Source organism: Anastrepha ludens, chromosome 2, assembly GCF_028408465.1.
Source record: "Anastrepha ludens isolate Willacy chromosome 2, idAnaLude1.1, whole genome shotgun sequence".
Classification (NCBI taxonomy): domain Eukaryota; kingdom Metazoa; phylum Arthropoda; class Insecta; order Diptera; family Tephritidae; genus Anastrepha; species Anastrepha ludens.
This window is the reverse complement of record NC_071498.1, coordinates 165,277,777-165,296,802: the sequence shown is the minus strand read 5'-3', so window position 1 is coordinate 165,296,802 and position 19,026 is coordinate 165,277,777. Positions and strand designations below refer to the sequence as shown.

At 36.8% G+C, this 19,026-nt stretch overlaps 1 protein-coding gene across 1 annotated transcript; it reads left to right on the top strand.

The window, feature by feature from the left end:
- Window positions 1-380: 380 nt before the first annotated feature.
- Window positions 381-15,278, top strand: LOC128855769 (serine protease gd-like). The gene is made up of 4 exons (XM_054090938.1): window positions 381-1,034; window positions 13,500-13,665; window positions 13,750-14,416; window positions 14,498-15,278. The coding sequence occupies exons 1-4, from the start codon at window positions 807-809 to the stop codon at window positions 14,913-14,915; spliced, it is 1,479 nt and encodes a 492-aa protein (XP_053946913.1). The 5' UTR covers window positions 381-806; the 3' UTR covers window positions 14,916-15,278.
- Window positions 15,279-19,026: the final 3,748 nt, after the last annotated feature.

Below are 19,026 nucleotides of genomic sequence, written 5' to 3'. Positions count from 1 at the left end.
GCAAAAACGTCGTAAAAAATATAAAAGCACGTTAATATTTTGTAGCTGGAATTGACTGAGTACTTAGTGAGCAATATTTCAGTTTTGAGCAAAAAAGTACAAAAACAAAAACAAAAACTGAAAAAAACTAGTGTTTATGGGCAGCTATAAAAAATTCGAAGATATTGCAAAAAATATAATTTAAAAAAAAATTCTCAGTTATTTCCTGAGCTGAGCAGCTGAATAAAATACAAAAAGAAAAAAAAATTATTCAGTTACATACTCATATGTATGTACATAAGTACTTATAAGCGCACATGTAGCTATTACTTACATACATACATACATATGTACATATCGCTGGAAATATTAGATGCTGAGACTGTGAATTTATTTTCAGGTAGCCGGAATTTCATACAGTTCGCGACGCTCAGCGCGTTCACATACGGGCCGCGTAACGTAAATGCTGAAATTCATAAGCTAAGCTTTAAATTACGAAACATTGTGACGAGCAAGACTAGGCTTTGAAGAAATATAATATTATTATCAGTAAAAGCAGTGAAGTGTGACGCTAAAATGTTTTACTAAGAAATTAATCTCTAAACTGTTTGAAAGAAAAAAACTCAGGGAAAACCAAAAAATTTTACAAATAAAAAATATGAATACTTTAGTGCATTCTATGCGTTTTATACGAGTAACAAATACATTTTTAAAGTATTTACAAAGTAACTGAACACACGCAAAAAATCATTAGAAAAAAATTTTCGCAGCGCACTACACTTCATCAACTTAAGGCGTAGAATAAATATTCCACTTTGCATTCTGAGATGTTAGACGCGGTTTGGCGCACCTGCGCGTTTTTCATCTTCCTCTGCCACATATGGCGTCTGCCACGGAATGGCGTTGCCCAACAAGTGCCGCCTATTGCGTGTCCCAACTATTTTCAATATCTGAGCGATGGTAACGGCTACATCGGACGCATTACGCTGCCCAACGTTCCGATGGGGACAACGCGCCTAAATTTGCGCTTCTCACAGCAAGTGCCGGTGCAGTCGGTAAGTTTAGTGATGTAATTGCAAACAAAAAGTTATAATAATAACAAAAAAAAAAAGAAATAATAATAAAACAAAATAATAATAATAACAAAAAAAAAAAAATAAATAATAACAAAAAAAAAGAAAAAAAAGCCAAAAAATATATGTTATACTAAAATACTCAAAAGCCAATATTTATTTAGCAAACAGACATTCGCAAATGATTGCTTGATTGCGTTTGCCTAAGTACACAAAACATTAACTAAATCCCAACAAAACACCAATAACGACCTCTTGGCTGTTTCGGGAAGTAATCAAAATAAGCATATTTAAATATTTGCAAGCACAGATGGATGAATTTCTTTTATTAAAATTTAGTAATGAAATAACCAAACCGGATTTGTAGCATTGTTAGCAATGCGAATAAATTGATTGATACGTCGTTATTCAATAGGCGGCCCACCACGATGACTAAGTATTTTTTATTAGGCGGGTGTACGCTAATGGCACTATATGGATTTTAATAAAGGGCGATCCAAATACAAGTTTCTTTCTGAAAATGCGGTAAAATGAAAAAAAAAAACAAAAAAATGTTTTTATGTAGGGTTCGTTATGACTCCATTTTTATCGCTGAAACTAAGGCCTATTTTCAGGCAAAAGATAAATTGTTGTACAAAAGTGGCGTTGAAATGTTACAGCGGCACTGGAATGATTGCGTTGTTCTTAATGGAAATTACGTTGATGAGAAAGCTAAATTTGAGCAAAATATTTTTTTCTTTGTCTAGCCCTGCACTTTTCAGCCCATGTGTATATAAATAGGGTGGTTAAGTTTCAAAGGCCGGTGTTGATTATGAATCAAATACATTTTTTTTAGAAAGTTATTATCATTTCTTCTTATTAAGATGATACTGGTATATCTTACTTACGTAGAGAAGAAAATATTGGCCAAATGGTTAGCGTGGCCTCGGCGGCACACCTCCAAAGACCACCAAGTGCAAATAGTTCCTTATCTAAAGGGTGGTTAAGTTTCAAGGGCCGGTAATGATTTTGAATAAAATAAAATAGTTTTTAAGAAATTATTACAATTTCTCCTTATTATGATGATGTTACAATGGCTCAATTACGTATAAAACAAAACATTGACCAAATGGCCGCTGCGGCCTCGGCGGCACACCTCCATCCGAAGGTCTAAATTTTCGACGACGCTGAGGCATAATTGAGGTTCTATGCCGTTAAAGTGCCGAATTATCTCATCCTTTAGCTCTTGAATTGTTGCTGGCTTATCGACGTATACCTTTTCTTTCAAATAACCCCAAACAAGTCCAACGGTGTCGTTGACGTGTAGGTGTGGTTCACATTCAATATCGGCCCTTAAAATTTAACCACCCTCTATAATTGGCGCTTACACTCTTTATTGGGGATTTGGTCGAGCTTCTCCTCCTATTTATGGTAAGCATTTTGCTGTTTTTCCTCAAAATAAGAGACCTACAGTTTTATGCCGCATCCGTATGGCAATGGTTCTGTATGAGTCGTTTTTTTATGGTAGAAAAACGCCCGGAGGCTTGCTTCTCGTATCAACTCAAAAAAAATCTGTTATATGCGGAATAAAATTCTATACATATTTTTATGTATTTTTATATAAGTGGGAAAGATTTCCTTCCTACATATTTTTGATGTCCGAGTGCGTTTGAGTATTGTTTGAAGCAATAAATTCCTGTGATAATCTCAAGTATTTTTGGAACATCGATAAAAATGTGTTCAATCATCAATCAAGCATCATTTTATAGAAAATTGAAATTAGATTAATTTGAAAAAAAAAAATTAACTTAATCGTGTAAAGGATAATACTCGTATGCAAGGTTGGGAAACATTATTTTTTGATAGCCTTTAATGTCCAAATTACAAGAAAATATAATTCTGCAGCGATTAAAGCTTTCGATAGCTAACAAACGCCTTATTCCTACTAACCGGTTCGGATTTCGAGCAAAGCACTCAACAATTGAACAGCATAGGATCAGAAACGTGATAGAAGAAGAAATCGAAAAAGCTTGAAATCTTACATCCAAGGGGGTTTTCGGACATATAATATTTACTTTGTATCTAAATAACGGATATTTCAGCCAATTAAACCGGTATTCCGCAAAGTATCCTTGGCTCTATACTTTATGTACTTTTCACATCTGACGTACCAGTCTCTAAGACTAGCAGCGGTACAGCTACCCTTGCTGACGATGCGTGCATTTTAGCAATCGAAGACGATGAGATCCCGCCCACTCGTAAGCTTCAGGAAGATGTTAACAAAATCGCTGAATGGACTACAAAGTGGCGTATACAACGTAATGAAGCAAAAAGTAGAGTATTTGTGCACTATGTACGATGACTATTTAGCCGTTTTATGCTGTTGATGAAGTTCATCAGATTTTTCATATCAAGACCTGCTATGTCAGCAGGTGCAGAAAAGAAGTGAGAACCAAGATGCTTAAATCATAGCCCCGCGAAAGCGCGCCAGCTAAGGAGAAGGTGCTGAGATGATTCCAACGCATCCACCATACAGCTGACGCAAAAAGGACTCGAAGTAATTCTGAGTCTCACGGCATGTATACCACGCGGATGGTGCCCTGTGAGGATGCCCACAAAATCTGAGAGCTGAGATTTTGTCATCCCTCGAACGCCTCCGACCCAAACGTGACCAGAAGGATTTTGCGACCTTACATGTTCGTGTACTTACCCATTGCTCGTTGAGTTGGTGCAAAACCCATGCTTCGAGGAGTAGATCGCAGATTGTTAAGGGAATCCCGATTCTCTCTTCCCATACAAAACAAACTTTTAATTTATAGCTAAGTATTTAAACCCATATGGACTTATGGCATACCGCTGTGGGGCTATAACAGACAAACTCATTTAGAAAAAATTCGACGATTTCAAAACAAGTTCATAAAACCCGATCATGTTCCAGAAATTTTAACGCCCCATTCAGTCAGCTGCCTTCCATGACTGTAGCATTTATTAGAAATTACTTGATAGTGTACACTAGGTGCAATGGAATGAAATGTATTTAAGTGTTTATTACATTTCAAAAAAAAAAAAATATAATTACAATTACATTAGCAGCAGTTTGATTAAAATGACAATTACGATTACAACTAAAATTACAATTTCAGTTTAAATGACACTTGCAGTTATAATCAAAATTACGATCACATACATCTTAAAATTATAATTATAATAATATATTATTGATATTGTAATTACAATTAAAATTACAGTTGCAATATTGAGTACAATTACAATTACATTAAAAATTAAAACTACAACATAAATTAATTTTACAATTACAATTCATATTCATTACGAGTACTTAATTACAATCGCAATTAATGATTGAAGTTAGAATCGCAACTAAATTTGGAAATGTAATTAAAAGTACAATACAATTAAAATTACGATCATAATTACAACTTCAATTACAAATACAATTATTATTCAAGCACAATTGCAATTGAAATTACCAATACAAATACAATTACAGTTACACTTAAAATAATAACTAAAAATATAATAAAAATTGCAATTACAATTACAATACAACTGGTACTGTAATGAAAATACTGTAACTAAAATTCAAACTACAATTAAAATTACAATTAAAGTACAATTACTATTTCATTTAACTTGTTATCATAGTTCGAGTTATAATTACAGTACAATTACAATTGCACATATTACAACTAATACAATTGGTATTTATTTTCCAATTACTTTCACAATTTCAATTACTACTTCAATTGTAATTACTATTTAATTTACAATTACAATAAGAATTACAAATACAGTACAATTATTTTTGCAATTACAATTAGAATACAAAGTAATCACAATTGGAATTCAAATTATAATTACAGTACAATTCCTATCGTACTTAAAATTATAATAAGAATTATTTTTTTTTGCGGATTTGCGGATGAGGGAGTTTAAAATGCCTAATGCATCATCAAAGCTGCCATCGCAACAATAGTATGTCCGGGGACTAAAAAACTCCCCCTCATTTGGAACTGTCCCCCACCGCTTTCGCATTACTTCCTAGTAGCCTTCCATCTTCCTCTTTACAAAGGACTGTACCGATGTACCTGCGTCTAGGTCCCGCTTTTTTATATATATAGAATTACAATACCAATTACAGTTTAAATTACCATTATAATCACAATTGCAATTATAATTAAAATTACAACTCCAAAAACAATACAATTACAACAACAACAATAATTGTAACTGTGGTTACAATTACAACCTCAAAAGCAAAGGTACTGCGGAGATATCAGTCTGACTCGATCAACTTCATTAATTTGAATTTTTTTCTACATCGCACTTAGATCCTATTCAGATCTCATCCCGATTAGGTTATCTTGTTCGTTTATTCGTGTATTTAAACAAACCAAAAATATTTGGGAAATCCAATTAGGTAATAAAAAGATGAGTAATTAGAGAGAGAATAGCTGAGCAGCAGAGGAAGTTCAAAGGCAATTATCGTTATAAAAGTTTTGTGTACTGTACATACACACATCTATATATACACACATCTATGCATGCATACATACGAACGCCCAAACAACCATTCATGCATACATACATACATACACATATGTTAAAGCAGCGATCATCAATATTCACGCCCCAAAGCTGCCTCTGCGTCATTAGGCGATTATTGGTCGTGATAATTGTTAAACAACGCTGTCTCGTATAATTAATCAAAGTTATTGCATAAATTGTGCTCGCAAAAATACCACAAAACATTTTTTTTTTTAATTTTTTTTTTTTCAAATATTCAAAAATGTATTGGATTTTATTCCCACGCTTTTTTCGTTAACCCCGTTATTTATGCATGTCAGTTAAGAGTCTAATTTTATACTATAACTTAAAAATAGAACAAAAAGAAAAAGTACTAAAACACAGCAAAAGAGAAATGGGCATGAAGAAGTTGCGGGAATAAATAAAACCCAGAACTAAGAGCTGTGTTGGAAAAACCAAAGTAATTGCTAAATTGCCAAAGGGGATTCCTTTCTGCCTCCAAGAAGACTCGAGAGAGCTGCATATAAAGAAGAGAGGTATGTAATGCTCAAGACTGCCACTATCTACTGCTACATACATACGTACGCACATTATTAGGCACTTCCATCACTTCCAACTGCTAATATGCCGCAAACATTGAGTGATATTGGGTTGACTAAAATGTTCAGAAGCAATATCGAATTAATTTCAATTTTTAATTTTTTTATTTTTTTTTATTTAATAAATTTTATTAACCTACATAAGATCCATTTTGATCGATAATCTCTAGCTAACTTTTCTTTGGAGTAGTTTTTCCATCAGTGTAGAGCTTCTAATTGCGGTATCGTTTTTTCCAAAAACTTTTGCCTTTCCATTGCCCTCTACATTATAAAATACACACTCCATTCTAAAATAAGTCCAATCCGGTGAAAAAATTCTGTGTTTTATTCTCAAAACGCCACACTTAACGAAGGCAAAGCAGACTAGTTTCCTCCGTGGAGATGTTTTGTCAGTGGATTTTTTGCCCGAAAAATCAGCAGTCTAATTAAAACGTCAATATTTAGAAATGCATATTTGAGACAGAGATAGATATATACTCGCGTTGTTTGGTGCTCCTTTCTGTGTAGACAAAAACACGCATTTTTACAGGGATGAGTGTAACATTGAACAATTCGTACACCGTGGAAGAATAAAATTTATTTATAGAAAGAAAAAAACCATACGTTTTCTGAGTGAAGATCTATGCAATTCAGGAGTATTTTCAATCAAGTCTATTAAAAGATCGCAATAAATATTGAAACAAAAACCAAAAACAATCCCTAGGATTCTGCCACACCATCTAAAATATAGGTATAAAGGGTTTTCCAAATGGTGTTATTTTGATATTCCAAGCAAAATGCTATTTTCTAATATAAATCATCGGATCTTTATTTCATTATAAAGAAGAAGGTATGCCGTTAACATCAAACAAATGACCACCACGACCACGCTTACAGGACAATATCCTTTTCATGAAATTTTCCATAACCGAATTGCAAAGTGGCTGCCCTATATCCTCGATAGCCTCACGCATCCCATCTTTGAGATCTTGAATCGACCCTGGGCTGTTGGTGTAGACCTTCTCTTTCACGTGGCCCCAAAGAAAAAAGTCACAAAGTGTTAAGTCACAAAATCTCGGTGGCCAATTGTGATCACCTCTTCGAGAGATAACACGATGCGGAATCTTTTCCCATAAAAGACCAATGGTTTTGTTGCTTGTGTGGCCCGTAGCGTGGTCTTGTTGAAAATAAACGTTGTCCAGACCAACACCATCCAATTACGGCCATAAAAAATCGTTACTCATCTCTCGGTAGCGGAATCCATTCATCGTAACTGTTGAGCCGGCTTCATTTTCGAAAAAAGTAAGGTCCAATGACTCTGCCGGACCATAAACCACACCAAACAGTCACACGTTGAGGATAGAGAGGCTTTTTAATAATAACTCTTGGATGTTCTGAGCCCCAGATCCGCAGCCAACGAGGTGGAAATGGGCATCATCGCTCAAAATTATTTTTCGATGGAATTCCGGATCATTTGCTTGCATTTCAACGACCCACGTTGTTGATGATCGGCCGGCTTGCGTTCTTGTATTAGCTGGACTTTATAAGCCTTAAGACCCAAATCTTTATGCAAAATACGGTGTAATGACGTTTGTGGAATGCCGAATTCGAGGAAACGACGAAGAATGGACAAACCTGAGTTTTCTTCAACACTTTCGGCTACAACAGCAATATTTTCGATTGTTCTTGAGCGACGCACACTGGGGATTTAGCGGAAGAAAGTCAAATTTGCAACATACCACCTACGCAATGTTTAATGGTATTTCTAAATTCCAGAATAGAACCAACAATAAAATCAAAAAGAATTACTAAACTCCGACTTACAGTTTTTTTTTATAGATATGTCAAAAGTATAATTTTTTTATAGTATTGAACTGACTAAGAAAAAACTTCAAAGCCCAAGGTGCTTTTTTTTTCCTTTTGCTTGAGCCGACTTCCAATTTTTTATTTTTCATTTAGAGTACGATATTTTTATATATTTTAGCCGGAAGAACAAAGGCTGTAAAGCATTTGATTATCTATTTAGAATTAATTTTACGAAAAAAAAAAAAAATCATATTCCTTCATATTCTTGGATCTGCAAGTTGAGCTACATTTACCTACGGTCAGAAACTATTATCAACGTATTGCTTAATAGCGTCTCTTTCAGTTTTAATCAATTGCAGGTGCCACCAGGCGCCACTGATTATTTTTTGGCAATGATAATAACTAAACGCTTTCTAGTGTGTGCATAATGATAACGAAACACTTTTAATTTTGTTTTGACATTTTGAGGGTAATTCAGAATTATGAACTTACATGTATCCCGTGCGTAAATATTTGCTGGCTTATATTAATAAAAAAAAATAAAAAAAATTAAAATTTATGAATTTTAAAAAACATTGTTTTTTTAAATTTAAAAAAAAAAATAGTTTTTAAACATGTTCTTTTCCTACACAAATATATACAACTTCGTTAGTAGTAAAAATGTAAATATTTTTTGGGATGTATACTTTTTTCCGCATCTCTGTACAAAAATCCCCAGTGTGCGACGTGCACGGGTTTTCTTCCTCACATCACTAACTTTTCCGAACATCTCGAATTTTTTTACCAATTTCTGTATTGCGGTCCGACAAGGTGCTTCACGATGGCTCAAAAATGTTCGAGTGTTACGAACCGTCTCAGCCAAATTTCCACCATTTTTATAGTGAATTTTAATAATTTCAGTTCGTTGTTTAAGCGAGTATGGTTCCATTTTTATTAATGGCGTAGTTTCTACTTGTCAAATATCAAAAAATGACAGCTTCAAAAGCGTCATCTACCGAAATAGCAGACTATTCAAAATAACACCTGTAATTAGACAATCCTTTATATATGGCAATCTTTATTATTTTTGTGTAGAACCATTCGTGTAGCACCATGAATGACTCGCTGGAGTAGTTTGGTCGGTATCTCGTGAATGAGTTTAGTAATGTTGACTTCCAACACCTCAATCGAAGTTGGTTTATCCACAACGCGTTTATACTTTACACATCGCCACAAATAAAAGTCCAAATGTGTGATATTACACGACCATGGTGGCCAATCCACTGGTCCGAGACGAGAGATCAAATGATCGCCGAAACGACGATTCAGTAAACCCAGTGTTTCACGGACTTTATGGCAAGTAGCGTCGTCTTATTGGTACCAAATGTTGGGGAGATCACAAGCTTCAATTTCCGGTATCAAAAAATCGTTTATCGTGGCACGATAGCGTTCGCCATTCACTGCTACATTGGCGCCAGCCTCGCCTTTGAGGAAATATGGGCCGATGATTCCTCCAACCCAGAAGGCCTCACCAAAAAGTTGTTTTCAATGGATCTAATGACTCTTCTTGAATGTCTTCGGATTGCTCTTCAGCTCTTCAAATATGAAAATTTTGTTGGGTCTCATCGCTAAACTTTTAAGCACACCATAAGTTGGCCTGAACGCGCGATGAACACTTTTCACAGAGCGTCGATATTCGTAATACATTTGCACGATTTGTAAATGTTGTTCAGGTGTAAATCTTTCTATGATGAAATGCCCATGACTACAGAAAAAAATTATGTATTTAGATTGACAGTAGCAACGCGTGATTTGTCAAAAAAATTCTATTGGAAAAAGTACCTCCATTCTCATCGCCCTTTTTATTGCTAGATGTTTCATTAATCTTTTGGAATTAGAGATATAGATTTTTTGGACAGCTTGGGTTTGTATATGAGAATTTTAATTAATAATCCATAGGTTATTGTGGGGAGTCCAATGCATCTAAAGTGACTGACTTTTTTGAGCGGATTTTGGTTGAACGGTTTCATGTACCTTTTTTTTGGGCAATAAAGAGGAAGATATAGATGACATTTCATTTCAGCAGATTGGTGTCACACCGCATACTTTACATTCTATCTCTCGCATACTGCCTTCGAAAAACGAAATTTTAGCCAAAGGGTTGAAGCCAATTACCCGCCTGATGCCAAAGCAGTAATTTCACTACATTTTTTGATGAGAGTTTGCCAATTTGATGAGATAAGTGCTGAAAATCACGAAAATGTATTCAAAAATTGGGTTGTTAAAAAAAAAGAAACAGTTATTGTTGTTGAAGTTGTATTTATTTCATGTCGACTGGTAAAGCTTACCCTTCCCAATCACAAAACAATAAAAAAATGGAATTGAAAAATATTTACGTGCCTTTATTGGTATTTTATTTTATTTTTACAAAATTTTACATTCACAAAACAGTACTTTTTTTTGTAAACAATCAGCTTGTTGACTGCTGTTGCCTTAAGCTTGATGCGTCTCTAATGGATAACTAACCCGGTCTTGCTAAATATCCTCTCTGCTTCGTCTGATGAAGCTGGAATGCCAGGTATTTATTGGCACAATGTGGTAATGGTTCATGTAGCTAAAAGTTAATACTTTTAAGGGAGAAAATATTATATTTGCGAATCTATTCGGAAAAATTGCCTTCATCATGGTACATTAATGGATCAGAATTATAATTGCAGTTGAGCTGCTCGAATATGGTTTTTTGTGACAATTGTCGTCACTGTTAGTGTTTTATTGTTTTTGCTGGTTGCTCGTTGCCGTAGAAAGTTAAACAAGGGACTGGATTCAGTACTCTTTTATTATATTTCAGTATTTTTGACATTTACGTTATTTGCTGGCCTCAAAAGAGCAGATATTAACATTTCGGATTCCAACGCCTTCGAAGCCTGTCCAGCATATTGAAGTGTTACCTACGTTATGTAGTCTAGCGTTGTCATTTTATTGATCAATTCTGATCACTTCAAGTGGAACTTTTAACACTGTAGATCAAAATTAATCGGCCAAGCTCGCTTGCCGAATCCTCAATTATAGAACCGGATTTCCCTGGCAATACTGTGCCAAAATCATAAAATCATTGTGCAATAGTTATTTATAAAGTGTACATTTATCAAAATTTCTATAAAAAATTAACCCCAATGCACTAAGCTGCTCTTCTTTGTTGCAGCTTTCCCAGAACTTTGTTATTACTAAATGTTTTATTGATAATAATTACGCATAACAGACATACAGATGCATACATACATACATATTTTGTATTCAAATATAAGCGGAGCTACTGCGCCTCTCATTGTAAAATTGATAAGCTTAATGTAATTTTTTTTATTCACATTTCTTTGAGACCAGACACGCGATGCTTCTCGCGTTTTCGACTGCGAAACGAAATGGGGTTAGAAAAACACAACGGGAGCTAACAAATATCGATTGACTAACAAAGATTTTTCTATATTCTTAAAGAACATGAACCCAATTCATACTTAGCTTAGTCATCTGCGCCTTATTCTTCTTGATTGGTGCTATAACTATAGCCAGTCGTTTCTTTCTCGTGCTAACCGGCGCCACGGACACACCAAGTGAAGCCAAGTCCTTCTCCATCTGATCTTTCCAACGTAAAGGAGGCCTCCTCTTTCCTCTGCTACCACCAGCTGGTACCGCATCGAATACTTTCAGTTTGGAAAAGACAGAACTAACAGCGCGGCTTTTAAGACCGATCATATCAGTCGTATGCTCTTATAACAAATTGTACCTGAGCGGTTCTGCGGCTCGCACGATCTTTTCCAGCATCTGGTTAAAGAGGTCATACGACAGCGAGTTACCCTGTTTGAAACCTCGTTTGGTATCGAACTGCTCGGAGAGGTCCTTCCCAATTCGAACGCGCTGCAGGTTTTGAGCAACGTCATTTAGCCATATTAGTTTTGCGGGCATACCAAATTTAGACATCGTGACATATATGCACCTTCTTTTCGTGCTTACGAATGCAGCTTTGAAGTCGACAAAAAGACGGTATGTGCTTAATCTTCTTTTGTGGATCTTTTCTAAGAATTGGCATATTGTGAATAGTAGACTTTCCAGGTCTAAAGCCACACTGATGAAGTCCAATCAGTTGGTTGGCGGTGGGCTTCAGCCTTTCACACAATACGCTCGCTAGAACCTTATAGGCGATATTTAGAAGACTAATCCCGGGGTGTTGGGCACAGATTGCAGGATCGCCCTTCTTATGGATTGGGCAGAGCACACTTAAATTCCAATCGGCAGGCATGCTTTCATCCGACCATATTTTGCATAGAAGCTTATGCATGCACCTTACCAGCTCCCCGCCGCCATGCTTGAATAGCTCAGCCGGCAGTCCGTCGGTGCCCGTGGCTTTGTTTTTGTTTTAGCCGCGTTATCGCTATTCTCACCTCGTCATGGTCGGGTAACGGAACGATAGTCCCGTCGTCAACGATTGAGGTATCGGGATCTTCACATTCTGTCACTACTTAACAGGTTCGAGAAGTGTTCTCTCCATAATTTAAGGAAGCTCTGGGTGTCAGTACCCGAGATTTTCGGCTTTGTGCTTACAGGAAAACGCCCCGGTCTTTAAACCGTCTGTAAGCCGCCGAGCTCCCTAGCATAATTCTCATTGGCCAGCATCTCAAGCGCCTCGCACTCACGTATTTCAACCTTTCGTTTTTTCTTTCGGATAATACGTTCCTCTTCCTTTCGAAGCCCCCGGTAGCGGTTCCCTTGCTAATCCAATTCGTAGTAAAAAGTCATTTGTAGCGTTCACCAGTAAAAGTGACCATATTGGCGGTGACGTCCGCACCACACAATGGCTTTGAGTGGATGTATTGGTTATTCTTGCATCACACGCATATTTTGTGTGCCTCAAAAACGAATGTTTTACTTGTTCATATTTTAAGCCATTAATGAAGTGGATAAGTGCCTCGTCGCTTATGATGATTTTCAACACAAAATTGTCCTCTCCGTTGTTGAATTGATGATGGCTTGACACTAATTCACATGCGGCGGGCTGTCAGGAGGCATTAATTGATGCGCTGTTTGTACTTTATGCGGGAAAATGTGTGAGTCATTCACTAAAATTCGCTGTAGAGTCCGTCTGGGGATGCCCAATTGCGTGGCCTGTCGTCGGATTGCTTTTTCTTCGTAGTCGTTGCTCTTCGACTTCGGTAGCTCGGTGGCGGACACGCCCTGCAAGGTTTTGCTTAATTCCAATCTGTTTGAGTCGACCAGCTAAGCGCTGGAATGTTTATCCAGTTGGCGCCAACACCAGCGCCGATTATTGGTCAAAAGGATCGGCAACAATTGTTCCACGGTCTTGAGGTGTATATCATTCGGACCTCATGCATTTTTTTCTTCTTGTTTGTGTTTCCTTTGATTTAAAAACTCTCTTAAGACATTAAGTAATCATTTTTAAGCTATGTTGAAAATCGTTACAAATTAAAGAGACTCGCATATTCATAAAATTTTACTTCATTTCATTTAATTTAATTTTAAGCATTCCTTTTGCCACTTATTTCAGAATTACTTTGGGCGCTTATCACTCTACCAAGACCAGCAGGCAACTATCAATAATTTGGAGCGAGGTCTTCCAATTTCGTATCGCGTGGATTTTCCCATACCCAATGTATTGCCAAAGCTGACGCGTATTGCCGTCAATGGGCTTGACATCTGTTTGGCGTCTGAATGTGAGTAAAACCTCATCATTGCTCGAACATTGAGTAATCCAAATTGAAGTAAATTTGTGTATACTAACCTATTTTATTTTGCAGATCCTCCTCCGAGTACAGTTCTTGATCTGCAGCATACACTCCACACAACAACTGTGCGTGGTACAACACCGCTGAATAGCAATTTGGAAGGTGGCGCCATCTTTCCGGTCACAACAAACTCATTCCCTAGCCAAAACTTCAATCCATTTCTACAGCAGAATCCACAGCCGATGTTGACTAATCCAAATGCTATACAAAATCCCTTCCTCACGTCCATTAGACAGACACCAACCACAACCACTTCCCAGCCTACAGTTGTGCGTACGGAACTGCGAACGCAGATCCCATCGCCAGTCGTGGATTACTCGCAATGCGGCGTGGAAGGCAATACAGTGACACCATTCATCCATGGCGGCATAGAACTTGCACGTGGCCAGCTTCCTTGGTTAGCGGCCGTCTATCGAAAGCAATCGTCCGGTTTGAGATTCTTATGCGGTGGTTCCCTCGTATCCTCCAATACAGTGATTACTGCGGCACATTGCTTTAAATTAAAATCGCTAAGCGCCTCGCAGGTCGTCGTCTATTTGGGCCGTCACAATTTGGAAAACTATGGCGAGATCGGTGTGGTTTCGCGTGATATACGAAATTTGCTCATACATCCGGATTATAGTGGCAAATCGCTGCCTGATGCGGATGTGGCGATATTGCAGATGCAGACATCAGTCAGGTGAGTCAGCGTTTAATTCGTGAAATGTACTTTACTCGCTCATATACAAGACTAATTAAATTTTATTTCTCATCTGTGCAGCTTCAGTGAGTTCATTCGTCCCATTTGTTTGTGGAACGAATCGTCGGACAATTCATTGATTGTCGGCCAGACGGCCTTTGTCGCTGGCTGGGGTGCTGATGAGAAGGGGCGTGAAGTGACGGCGCTGCCCAAAATGGTTGACGCGTCCATCGTTAGCGATAATGAATGCCTGCGCTCTTCGGAGGTCTACAGCAAATTAACAACACCGCGCACGATATGCGCGGGCAATCGTGATGGCACTGGGCCCTGTATGGGCGACTCTGGTGGTGGTTTGATGTTAAGTCGCAATGGCTTATGGATGTTGCGTGGCGTGGTATCGGCCGGTCTTACCAGCCAAGGCCAATGTGATCTTAGCCAATATGTAATCTACTGTGATCTGGCAAAGCATATTGCGTGGGTGCGGAGCAATATCTCCTAGTTGGCGGACATAAATGGAGTTAAATTGAAATACAGTCTGCAAAATGTTAATGAGATGCTTAGTTTTAATATTTAAGGAGAAGGATCCGCAAGCAAAGTTGAGAGATTAGCAACCCTGGCAAAGGTGATTAGCAAAATTTGAGGCAACTGAAGGTGACTATGGAAAAAGAGCTCCATAAGTTCTCTTCGCTTAGATACATGGAATTACTCTTTGAAGAGTTTTGCTATCTATTCAGCTCTGAGGATCGCTGTAATATTTTAAATTTAAAAGTATGAGAAACTCAAACAAAATACTCAAATATGAACGCAAAAGTACACAAATAAAAACTTTTTATATACAATTTTTTATAATATTTTTGTAGAAGTTTCGTTGTTTATGATATTACATTTAGAGGAATGCCTGATTATCCATCACTAAGGCTACTCGAGGGTTGGTAGTTTTCTTCACTGAAAAGTTTTTTATGTGGTGGCTTTCCATCGCACAACAAGATTTAGGATTTTGGGATCCAGAATGTTGGGTTGTTTTGCTCTCATTAGCTCGCTCTCAAACGGATGTTCAGATGCTATCCAGAGGATACAGAAACATCGTCCTGGCCACTCCCAAGTGAATGGCGATCAGGGATCACTTGCGTGGACTTCTACACACGGAACCACCCTCCACTCAATCCGAAGTCATTGCTATTGTTAAAGCAGCAGAAAGGTGCCGGAGACAGACTAAAATCAGGATATGCAATGACAATCAAGTAGCTATTATTAGCCTAAGAAACCGCTTACACTTCTTAAAAACTAGTACCGGAATATAACTTTAGCCTAACCCCGTTGCAAGATACAGGGTCCGGTACTCGAAGTGTAACCAACTTCAGTCCGCTCGCGCAGCTTCAGTTGTCTGTTAGTTGGCTAAATGACAGTCCAGAGTATTGTTTACAAGCGCAAGGAAGCATTTTGCCCAGGGTAAACGCGAAAAAAGAAAATTAGTAATGGGTTTCAAACGTAACAGTGGGATTACATTATATGATATTTGGCTGGAAAATCTTAACCAGCAATTGCTCGTGAGCTGGAGCACCTTAAAGTATATGAAGTTTTTTGTTTATCGCACCACTACTCGTTACAATGACGCTGGTAGCATCGCGAAACGTCTTGGAGGTAGTCATCAAAATACTGCAACGTCACGTCACTAAAACGAAATAATTAGCTTTGTTACGAGAAATAGAAAAATATCACAAAAACTTTCTTATATAAAAATATGCACATTAAAATAAGTTATTGCGAAAGCCAGCAAATGGAATTATAAAAACGTTGTGCTCACCAATTTTTTTATAATCGAAATTCTCATTTATATTCTGTTGATGATCTTGTAATGGCAACATATTGACAACTGTTAGCTATTAGGATAAATATGTTAATCTACAGAACGTGGCAAGCATAAAATCTCTGGCACTGTTAACATATACCTAAATCGAATAAAAGAAGCAGCATTTTACAGAATGTGCGAGTCCACATTTCGGCAGTCGGCTGTAGGATAAAACATACAACTGGGCTATACAAAGGAGTTTTTTGTGCCCATGAAAAAAGAGGTTGTCTGTCGCAATGGAATTGATCAAGTTACATTTACACAAATGTGAAAAATTACGAAACATTTATCAAATTCATGAAAGATATGTTGAATTGCGATTGTGCATCAGACCTTAATAAGTCAACAACGGGTTGGGTACGTAATGCTGTATGGTACAATATTCTGTTTACAAAATGCTGTATACAAAATTCTGTGTTTCAAAATTCTGTAAAAAATATTCTGTATTGCGGAAATTCTGCATTGACGAAATTTTGTATTGACAAAATTCTGTATTGACGAAATGCTGTAAGTAAATAATAAGAAATTCAACAAATTTTATAAAAAAAGTGCGCACTTTTTTTTCTTCAGTTTCGATAGAATCCACCGTATTTTTGCGTAGAACTCCTTTTCGCGTGGGCAGCCTTCGGCCGCGCTTCAAAAAAATAACCCTCATCAGTCCAACTCCGGCTACGTAATCCACCGTATTTTTGCGTAGAACTCCTTTTCGCGTGGGCAGCCTTCGGCCGCGCTTCAAAAAAATAACCCTCATCAGTCCGACTCCGGCTACGCAATCCACCGTATTTTTGCGTAGAACTCCTTTTTTCGTTGACTTTTGTCAACACAAAATTTTTTCAATACAGAATTTTGTTAATACAGAATTTCGTCAGTACAGAATTTCGTCAGTACAGAATTTCGTCAATACACAATTTGTCAATACAGAATTTTTTTAAGACAGTACAGAATTTTGTCACTGCAGAATATTGTTACGTTAATTTACAGTATTTCGTACGAAAAGAATTTTGATATACAGCATTTTGTAGGGATCCCGTCAACAACACTAAGAGGCACCATCATCGATTTGACTTTTTCAAGACACATTACACTCGAAACACCCCCTTTCATTTCCTACTTTTCCTATCATTGTCCTATTCTCAACAGAGAAATGGTTCATTACCATGCACACAGGAAGAAGGCGTATGCAAATACAAACATGTGAATTTATATACATACATATACGCATATACATACATATATATGCTCACTCAAGTAGGAGAGCACCAGATGTCGAACGTAGCCGAACGCGGGGCCGATTGTGCCACTTTGTCGTTCATTTCACGCTCTCGCTTGCAGTTCAAGCACATTTGCTTGCGTACAGAATAGATTCGTACATTTGATATGTCCATATGATTTGTATGCATCTTTGCATATAAATTTGTTCTTTTTTTTTTAAATTGCACGAAATTGTATAATAATAACATATATAAACATCATTATTTATTCTTATATTAACATAACAACAATAATATACATATAGGTATGTATATGGGACGTTCCACGTCAACCGGTACACTAGCCGGTCCAAAATTCTATGGGACCGATTTTGAAGTCCAAGGTCTCAAAATGATCGTCTGAATGTCCACTATTGAAAGCCGTCTGGCCCATTGAGAAATTCATTATGGCGTCCGAATTATGGCGTCTAAGCTGACTAAAAATTAGAGTTTATTTAAAATCTTGTCTGCTCCTAAGAAAATCAGGAGCAATGAAAAAAAAGTAATACTGATTCTTTATGTTCTTAGGGTCGCAGATTACGATTTTGGAAGCAGATTTCCAAAATTCAAAATGGCGGATCCAATATGGCGGCCGAAAATATTAATTTATTTCGATTTGTTTAAAATCTATTTCTAAGGGGGTTTTGGGGTCGCTGATTACGAATCTGAAGTCAGATTTTTTAAATTCAAAATGGCGGATCCAATATGGCGCTCAAAAATAAAAAAATTATTTCAATTTGTCTGAAACCGGTTTTAAAAGGGTTTTTGGGGTCGCTGATTGCGATTCTGGAGTCATATTTCAAGAATTCAAAATAGCGGATCCAATATGGCGGCCAAAAATAAATAACGTTATAAAATAAAAAAAATAAAAAATAAAAAAAAAAATAAAATAAAATTGGTGGTCCCAAAATATGTTTTTATTTCATTGCTGTAATTGTAATTGTCAATCTAAAGAAGGAAGGTCGTTTTCTTCTTATTGACTTAGCAGATAAAATTGGTGGTTATTTTATTTTATTTTATTTTTTTTTAACGTTATTTATTTTTGGCCGCCATATTGGATCCGCTATTTTGAATTCTTGAAATATGACTCCAGAATCGCAATCAGCGACCCCAAAAACCCTTTTAAAACCGGTTTCAAACAAATTGAAATAATTTTTTTATTTTTGAGCGCCATATTGGATCCGCCATTTTGAATTTAAAAAATCTGACTTCAGATTCGTAATCAGCGACCCCAAAAACCCCTTAGAAATAGATTTTAAACAAATCGAAATAAATTAATATTTTCGGCCGCCATATTGGATCCGCCATTTTGAATTTTGGAAATCTGCTTCCAAAATCGTAATCTGCGACCCTAAGAACATAAAGAATCAGTATTACTTTTTTTCATTGCTCCTGGTTTTCTTAGGAGCAGACAAGATTTTAAATAAACTCTAATTTTTAGTCAACTTAGACGCCATAATTTGGACGCCATAATGAATTTCTCAATGGGCCAGACGGCTTTCAATAGTGGA

Coding starts and splice junctions, on each gene's coding strand:
- LOC128855769 (XM_054090938.1), top strand. CDS start 807: ATGTTAGACGCGGTTTGGCGCACCTGCGCGTTTTTCATCTTCCTCTGC. Junction 13,666..13,749: donor CATCTGTTTGGCGTCTGAAT/GTGAGTAAAACC, acceptor TTTATTTTGCAG/ATCCTCCTCCGAGTACAGTT. Junction 14,417..14,497: donor CAGATGCAGACATCAGTCAG/GTGAGTCAGCGT, acceptor TCATCTGTGCAG/CTTCAGTGAGTTCATTCGTC.